The sequence below is a fragment of the Asparagus officinalis genome, chromosome 5 (genome assembly GCF_001876935.1).
Source record: "Asparagus officinalis chromosome 5, Aspof.V1, whole genome shotgun sequence".
NCBI classification, from domain to species: domain Eukaryota; kingdom Viridiplantae; phylum Streptophyta; class Magnoliopsida; order Asparagales; family Asparagaceae; genus Asparagus; species Asparagus officinalis.
In genome coordinates, this window is record NC_033798.1 from 86,975,630 (window position 1) to 86,985,252 (window position 9,623).

At 39.1% G+C, this 9,623-nt stretch overlaps 1 protein-coding gene across 1 annotated transcript; it reads left to right on the forward strand.

The window, feature by feature from the left end:
• LOC109840047 (RNA polymerase II transcriptional coactivator KELP) lies at positions 829-9,335 on the forward strand. Its single transcript, XM_020408543.1, has 3 exons — positions 829-1,254; positions 1,335-1,440; positions 9,029-9,335. The coding sequence occupies exons 1-3, from the start codon at positions 925-927 to the stop codon at positions 9,118-9,120; spliced, it is 528 nt and encodes a 175-aa protein (XP_020264132.1). The 5' UTR covers positions 829-924; the 3' UTR covers positions 9,121-9,335.

Genomic DNA, 9,623 nt, shown 5'->3' on the forward strand with positions numbered 1-9,623 from the left:
AATATCATTTTTATGTTTTATATATTTTATTAATATTAGTTTTTTTAAATTGTTAAGCTAAACATGGTTCACATAGGATTAGGATAAGATATGATTATGATTAGGATAGATTAAGATATAAATAAAATATTCAAAATAATGTAGGGTAATATTGACCATTGAAAATTAGAATTTGATTATAGATAAGGTAGTTTAAACTATAAAGGGGTATATTTGTTTAAAAAAGATTTTCCGAACTCGTGCTTTTAAAGGGAGTATGATTGCGGATAATCTCTTTCATCTGTACATTTAGTAGCGCTCCTCACTACCTCAGCTGTTCTGTAGTACTTAGCTCCCCAAAATTTAGTCCCCAGTATCCACCTTTATATAATAACTAAAAGGTCGGGCCATTTTTCTAGAAGAAATTTTGATGGGTTACTTGCGCTTAAATAAACCAAAGTTTATTTCATTGTTAACTTCAACACTCCCAGGTTTTTTTTCCCACAAAAAATATCCAGATGTTTAGCAAAATTTATCTTATAAGTATAAACTTTTTCGTTCAATTCCCGTGCACATATAGGGTAATCTTTTGTTAAAATTTGGGCTTACCAAATCGAATTTTTAAGGAACTTTGGGGTGTTTCTTAGGGAAATTAAACTTCGAGATATCAAAGTTAAAAATGAAAGTAAACCTTTGTGGGGGTGGGGGGGGGGGGGGGCGACAACTTTAGAAAGGAGTTAATTTTGGGGTATTTAAGCGTAAATTAGTCAACTTGAGAAATTGGGTTAAGGACCTACAATTACAAAGCACCGTTATATTTGCTAGTTAATAAAGTTGCTATTAAAATAGCAAAATTCGGAAGGAGTAACAGATTACTGACCGAGGCTTAAAAGTTCTCCCACGAAACCTCCCCAAATTGACAAAAGAAAATCTAGAAGCTCAGAAATGGATTCAGAAACCCAGCAAAAAATCGAGGAGACCGTCCTCGAGATTCTAAAGGATGCAGACATGGAGTCGACCACCGAGTACAAGATCCGAACCATGGCGGCGGAGAGGCTAGGCCTTGACCTCTCCGTTCCCGATCGCAAGCTTTTCGTTCGCCAAGTCGTCGAGTCATTTCTCCAATCCAAAACCCTAGAAGAAAAAGAACAGCAACAGAAAGAAGAAGAAGAAGCTGAGCAGCGAAAGGAAGAGGAGGTTGAGGAGGAGGAGGAGGAGAATGATGGAAAGCAGAAGAGAGAGTACGATGACGAAGGCGATCTCATCATCTGCAGGGTTCGTCTGGTTCTAATTGAGGTTCTTCTTTTTTTTTTTTGGTTTTTAGGGTTTAATTAGGGTTTTTTGTTTGAGGACAGTTGTCGAACAAGAGGCGGGTGACGATTCAGGACTTCAGGGGGAGGACGCTGGTGTCGATCAGGGAGTACTACGAGAGAGACGGGAAGCAGCTGCCTTCCTCTAAAGGTATTATTATTATTATTATTATTATTATTTTGGTTTTGGATTGAATTAATCGATTAATCAGTTCATTGCCCAAGCTTTCCAATTTTACCTTGTTTGGTAGAAGAACTGGAGATATCAGCAAAATCTTCCTTTTGGCTTGGATAAATGCTTAGGCTTTGGTCTGATTTGATCAAATTTAGTTGATTGTTCTCTTTGTTCTTTGTTGATACCATGGGCTTTACTCATTAGTAATCTTTTGTAGAGGAAAGTAATAGATTTGGGTTCATAGGAAACAAGCCACTTCTTTAAGAAATTGGTGGCTGTTGCTAAGACTATACTTTGCATTTATGTTCTTATATCTCGAATCTCCAGCAGCTGTGATCTTCCGCTAAATAGAGTTACTAAGATATGGTTTACTACGTTATGTTTGCAATATATGAATTAGCAGGTCTCAGGAAGTGCAGGCTTCAAACTCTATTTGCACAGAGGACTAGTCTTAATTAATTTGTATCTGAGTGACTCTATTAAGGGTAAAGAGCATCTGGGTGAGTTTGTTGAGGTGTCCATAAGCAGAAATATCTTTAGTTTTGTCGAGAGATTGGTTGCTCCGCTAAATAGACAAGAAGAATTGGATTTTGATTTTATCTTCATCTGTTGTTATGTTTGTGGCTTTTGTTTTGTGTTTGTCATTTTTTGGTGGTGGCTTCATTCCTTAAGAATTCATGAAGAAAATTACAATTTGGTTATTCTTCCAAACCAGACATTATGTTATATCTATTTTTTCCCCTCTCTTGAGTTACTTAGGAGATGATTATGATTCTGTGGAAAAAGTAGCTAAAGTCCAATTTTCTTTTATTAGGTAAAACTGTAAAAGCGAAATATTGTATGATGCATTCAAATTTTTTTATTAGGCTCTTAGAATAATGACTGATGATTATTTAGCAATCCATCAATAATTGTCATCCAGGTTTTGGGAATTGGACGTTGAGCATTATACATCTCTAATCTTGTGCATGATCTAAGGGGTTCTTGAATGCATCTTTTTTTTTGTGGTTTTATATAATTGTATCCATCGAACTAGTTTAGATTATTCTTTATTTTTTTACATGACAAGTTTTTCTGGCACCAAGTTTGTGATCTTTATGAGCTTTCGAGCAAGCTGTGTGGAGCATTACATGAGTTATACCATTTACATGTACATTACAGGTCTCTAGTTACTTTGATATAAATGCAGTGTCATATCCCCTTAAATTGAATGTTTATGTAGTTTTTGAACTTTGCTCACATGTAGCAAGCTTGAGACGCTTTTGGTAAATGAGGTTTAAGTGTAGGCGAATGAGCTTTGGATTCAAATTAGATGGAGCTATCAATGTGGATGTTTTTTATTGGTTGGACAAAGAGATTAGGATTTAGGAGTTAGAAATTTTGTGTAATTGTTGGGGAGTCGATAACTCTAGCTTAGAGTTTCTGTGCCCAAAGAGCACTTTGTTTGTGGTGGTTTCAAGATAATACTCACATAACTTGTGTATTTTTACTCTTGTCAAACTTTTAGTTGTTTGGCTAGAGTTAATTCGAGTTAGATATGCCTAACTCCTCTGGCCAAGCATGACCAAAGTGCAATTGCAAGTTGGTTGAACCTGGCATCAATTCACTTGATCCAGATAATAGGCCAGTCTTGGTTGACCTAAAATTAAACTGGTTCTTGGATTGCTGTTTTGGTAACTATGTAAATCTCAGTTGGGTTCAACTCGCCTAAACTTAAGTAGATCATGGAGGGAACTGAGGCCCAGAGTCCTATATTTTATTGGCAGATGGTGAAACCTGTGAGGCTGTGGCTTTGATCATGTGGATTATGTTTAGGCTTATGCAGTGCAGATTATCACTTGCATTAGCATTTTTTATTCGCTGTATCTTGTGTTCTTAGACTCACATAGTGGAGTATTTATTTTTCATTTAAAAATTGTGCTTTTTATATTTTTTTTATTTTTTATTTGTTATTATGTACTTATGCGACCTTGAAACGGGAAAATTCTTGTTGACAATGTGATCACCATTTCTTCTTCATTATCATCTTTAATCCATTTCATCAAATGAGGTTGGCTGTTTGGCAGAACTTATTGCTGACATTCTATGGAAGAGGAAAAACTAATTTCCTATTACTAGGTTCATTTTTCTGACTAAGAATGAAGGATTACCAAAGCCAGGAAGTTTATATAATTTATTGGTTCGGTAAGAATTATGCAACCAAGGGAAATCCCAAAATTTTCTCTGAATGAGGATTAAGGTTAGGCAAAGGGGAAAGTGGACATGATTTTGTATGGGAAATGCTATCATCTGTGAGGCATATAATACAGAGATCCATCAAATTCCTATAGAATGGGAGGTTTGTGATTATACAATAACAGGTTGTAGGTCTGCATGAACCTTCTCTGTAGTTGTATGCATTTTGTATTTGCTTCCCCACATTGTCATTTGCTATTGATGGATATGAAACGTGGTTAATTTTGCAGGAAAATGTACACTTCGGATTTTTGTATGGTTGCTGTTTGGTGAAGAATTTTTATGTCTTGCCATGCTTGTTTGAACTGATGACAGTAAGCGGAGCGCAGCCTCCAAACTTGTACTGTTACAATAGAATGCGAGGGGTTTTCAGTATTATTAGCCCATTTCACCTTTTTATGCTTTCGAACCACGACTACACTATTTAGGAGCTTTTTGACACTCTACTCTAGGTAACTTTTGCCTTTTCTGATACAGCATGTCCTCTGATGCTTTTGTGAAGTGATAGGGTCTTCTCGTTCAATACTGTAATGTTCACTTTTCTTGTTATGGATAACTAGCATTGCCTTGTAGATTCAGAGTTAGTTTCTCTAAGTGCCGCCAAAGACGTTATTGTGAAAATGGGGAAGGAATTGAGGAAGGAATTAAAAAAAACGTGAAGAATAAGCAAAACAGGCTCCAACACACCCTGGTGTGGTGTCTGTCATGGGTGTGGCAGAATCTGTCCTGTCTGCCATGGGTGTGGTGTCTGCCACACCCTGCTGGTGTGGCAGAATCTGTCCTGTTTGTCATGAGTATGGTGTGCCACACCAGGGTGTGGCAGATTCGTTTTTAGAATCCCAATCAGTTTGGGATTGTGTTTTGTTATAAATAGAGACATGTTTTTTAGGGTTTCTTTGGCTTTGTTTAAGGCTTTGATTGGATATTGGTTTGGGGATATTGGAGCGCAGAAAAAGGAGAGTTTTTCTGAGCAATTGTTTGAGGGTTTATTTGGAGAGAATTAGAGATTTGTTGATGAGATTATTTTGTTCCTTCGAGTGATTTGTAATCTCAGTTTGTAATCTCTTTCTCTATTAGTGAAAACCCAATCCCCTTCTTACCCCGTGGACGTAGCAACTTGCCAAACCACGTTAAAATTGGTGTTTTGTTTGTGCATTGATTTTGGTTGGTTTTGACACTCTTTGATCGTCGTTTGGTTAGGTTCCTCGACACGGTTTTCAAATAACAATTGGTATTAGAGAACAACAAGTGGTATCAGAGCTCGGGCTACGCTTGAGCTATTTGGAGGAGTAGATCGATTTGGGAAGCTCGTCTAGGGTTTCAGTTGGTGAGAAAGGTGAGATCTTTTTGGTAAAGTTTTTTTCTTTTCTCAGTTTTGGATTTATTCTTCGTTTGTTTCCGTACTGGTTGTTGGTGTGTTGAGGATTATGGCTGAGAAAGAGGGAGTTGAGGGTGGTTCTTCAGGTGTGAAGACTGTCCAAAGTTTGAGTATCCACTCGATGAAGATTAACGTGGAGAAGTTCAATGACACTAATAATTTTAGACTTTTGCGATGTGAAGTCTTGGATGCGTTCAATACGTAGAATTTAGAAGATACATTGGAGTTGAACGGGAAACCGGACGACATTGATGAGAAGGTTTGGAAAAAGATGAATCGGACAGCGTGTGATGTGATTAGGTCTTGTCTCACTCAAGATCTAAAATATGATGTGATGAATGAGACTTTAACTAAGAAGATTTGGGAAGTCCTAGAGAGCAAGTACTTGACGAAGAACGTCGAAAACCGTTTGCATTTGAAGAGGAGACTTTATCGCTTCCAATTGAAGAATGAGACATCCATTAGTGATCACATGAACCACTACACGAAGCTTCTTACAGATTTGATGAATGTAGATGTCATTGTTGAAGATGAGGACAATACGTTGCTATTGTTGAGTTCCTTACCCGACGAGGAATATGAGACGTTTGTCTTTACTCTTATTAATGGGAAGACATCTCTTTCATATAGTGAGGTCACCGCTACATTAGTGAATTACCAACTTAAGAAGAAGGACAAAGAGAATTCTATTAAGTCGGTAGCGGGGGCATTGGTTGCAAGAGCAAAGGGTCCAAACCGAGGTAGAAGGTCACAGTCTAGAGGGGTACATCTTGGAATTCGTAGGAATCAGTATGTTTTTTGTAAAGATGGACATTGGAAAGCTTAATGCCCAAAGTTGAATGATCAAGCCGGGAAGAATAAGGGGAAAGCTATTCAGGCTTCAGAGGTGAATGCTGTTAAAGCTAGTGGCAACAATTCAGATTCGGATTCTTCAGGCTACTCATTATCTGCACTATCGTCAGTTTGTGTTGCATACTTTACAGAGTGGATGTTGGACTCGGGTGCTACATACCACATTTGTCCTAGGAGGGATTGGTTCTCCAGCTTTTAGGAGTTGAAAAGAAGGGATTTCGTGCTCATGGGTAATGATCATGAATGCTCTATTGGTGGTATTGGCACCGTTCGGATTAGGATGAGTGACGGAGTGATTCGGGAGTTGGTTGGAGTGAGGTTCGTTCCTCAGTTGAAGAAGAATATCATTTTACTTGGAGCTTTGGAGGCAGCAGGCTATAGGGTGACTTTGGGGGATGCACGTTTGAATGTTACATTTGGGTCCATGATTGTGATGAAGGGCGTCAGAAGGAGTAACTTATACTATTTGCTTGGGAGCACGGTGATTGATAGAGCGCTGATGACTTCTTTGGCTAAACTGTGACATTGTTTGGTGCTGGGATATATGATTGGTGATGCCGTGCATAGGTTATTGAGGAGTGCTTTGACCTGCAGATAGAAGTCCTTTGAGCACATTGAGATGAGCAAGACCGTGGTGGAGTTACGCACTTCTATCCATCGAGCGAGGGGTCTTTTAGGAGGTGTTCAGTTAGGCATTTGGGGGCCTTCCAAGGAGACATCATTGGGAGATAATCGTTTTGTAGTTTTCACAGTTGGTGATTGTTCTAGGCATTATTGGGTCGCGACCAGTTCCCGTTGGTTTAAAGTCCTAGAAGTCAACAACAATTGGACGAAATGTATTGGCAGAAAGGTAACTCGTTGTTATAGCTTTGGTAGGGTCCTTTCTAGCGTTTGTGCCGAGCTCATGGCAACTTGAAACAGTTCATTGATGTGGAGACTTTAGGGCGACCAGATGAGATGACAGTTTCGATGAGTCGTTCCTTGCTGGAGGAGGATCGACGTTTGATGTCGAGCATTGGTATTGGTGTGCGGGTTTTGACATGTTTGGGTCATCTTCGTCATAGGTCGCCGACTGCTGCATTAGGAGTTATTGGATCTGGTGGAGCTGCTTCAGATTTTGGTTGGCGTCGGATATTTGGTTACCCAACATTTGGTTACATCAAGGATGCGAGATTTGATCCGATTGCGCGTTTGGGATTCGGAGGCTCATTTGATTATCGTTTGGGAGCTTCTGATTTTGTTCTGAGCAGGAATGTCACTTTTGACTCTCGGCAGGTGGAGAGTGTTGATCAGGTCATTTGGATATCGCAGCAGGTGGAGAGTGATGCTACTCCACGTTGGGTGGAGATTACTCCACATACTCCAGATCATACTGCGTCATTTGGGATTCCAGCTGAGATGAATGCAGATGATGAGTTGGATTCGATTGCAGCTGATGGACTTAATTTGGATACGGCCATTGGTTCACCTCAGATGGAGGTGTTTGATTTGTATCAGTTTGGGGCCGCTATCAGTTGCAGATCTGTTGGTGATATTGAGGAAGAGTTGCAGACTTTTCTATTTGATTGAGGGCATTTGGAGGCCATTTGGGCGAACTACGTGAATGCTTGATTCCTTGGGCAAAGAGGATACGTAGGCAGTCAGTTTTGATGCAGCCGATTTGGTGAGTAGACATCGACGTTTGGAGAGTGTTCGCATTTTCATTTGAGTCTCGACTTGTTGTGGTTTGAGTCCGTTATCGTGAAGGATTTCCACGACATCCTGGACGTAACAAGTGGGATATTTGGTTTGGTTGGTGTCGACTCAGTTTTGAAAAAAACTTCGTCGAGGTAGAGAATTGTGAAAACAGCGAAGGAATTGAGAAAAACGTGAAGAATAAGCAAAACAGGCTCCACCACATCCTGGTGTGGTGTCTGCCATGGGTGTGGCAGAATCTGTCCTGTCTGTCATGGGTGTGGTGTCTGTCACATCCTGGTGTGACAGAATCTGTCCTGTTTGTCATGGGTATGGTGTGTGCCACACTAGGTTGTGGCAGACTCGTTTTTAGAATCCCAATCAGTTTGAGATTGTGTTTTGTTATAAATAGAGACACGTCTTTTAGGGTTTCTTTGGTTTTGTTTAGGGCTTTGTTTAAGACTTTGATTGGATATTGGTTTGGGGATATTGGAGCACAGAAAAAGGAGAGTTTTTCTGAGCAATTGTTTGCGGGTTTATTTGGAGAGAATTAGAGATTTGTTGGTGAGATTAGTTTGTTCCTTCGAGTGATTTGTAATCTCAGTTTGTACTCTCTTTCTCTATTAGTAAAAACCCAATCCCCTTCTTGTCCTGTGTAAGTAGGCAACTTGCCGAACCACGTTAAAATTGGTGTTTTGTTTGTGCATTGATTTTGGTTGGTTTTGGCCCTCTTTGATCGGCGTTTGGTTTGGTTCCTCGACACAGTTTTCAATAACTATTGGTATTAGAGAACAACAATTATGTAGTAATATAATGTAATAAACTGCTCATTTGTGTTTCTGGGGTTGTTTGATATTGTATATTGTATATAGTAAAGGATTCTAACTCGTTTTCGTTTACTGTTTGATTTTGCTTCGATATCAGTCTTGATTTGACTTTTGATTTGGAAAATTATGAACTTTGCTACTATGTTGCGTACGTTAGCATTGTGAACTAAGACCTTTTCTTGTGATTTGGTAGTATGATATTATTTATCATGTATTTTATATGAAAATTCATAAACATATTCCTTGATTATCTATCTTGAAAAACTATGTGCGTTGTGCGCCTCACTCGACTTGGGCGCACACAGGCTTGTGGAACGATTAAATCATTTCACATTGTCATTTGATTTTAGGTCATCCTTCTGCGGAGGTTTTTTTTGGGAAAAGTTCATTAGTATGATTGGATTAACAACTACTTTTTTTTTCCGTGTGTTAATTTGTCTTTGACATTAGCTGATTCATGATGATGCTTGCTTAAAGGAGGGTCGTTGTTAGTAATTTTCGTTGTCTATGTTACTAACTAGGGCTTTGCAAACTTTTGCTCCCTGGACGAGTTTATTTAGTTTGTATTTGATTAGAGATATTTCTGTGTTGTGGACAGGTATAAGCCTGACAGCAGAACAGTGGGAGGCCTTCAACAAAGCAGTCCCAAAGATAGAAGAGGCCATTAAGAAGCTGGAAGGGGAGGACTGAGGTCGCCGTTAGATTTTGCCTCCTAGTCTTTTGGGAACCACGATTATGTACTTTTTTTCTTTTTTTTTGTATACTTTTGCTTGGAGAAATTTGTGTTCTGAAAGCAGGAGACCTGGTTACTCTGGTGAAACTTTTGTCCCGTGGCTTCGTAGCTTATGGCTTATGCAACACTTTTGTGCCGTCCATAATATATAAATAGCCTTGTTTGTTTCAAATCTTGTGCTATATTTTGAGCATTTGTTCTGGAATCTGGTGTCTAAACTCATGCATTTATCTGCTAGATTGTAGTGAATACGTAGCACGTACTGCTGCGAGATAGTTGAATCGTTGGTAGTATTGACCATTTTCCAACAAGTTTCCAGTTGAGGTTTCGAAGGTGACTTCAAGCTCAGGTTGTGCGATGAACGGCCGTTACTATCTTGGGTCGATACGAAGCAACTGAATGCAAGTATTTCAAATAATTTTCTGAAGCCATAAAGAAATCGTTGCATTTGAAGCCAGAG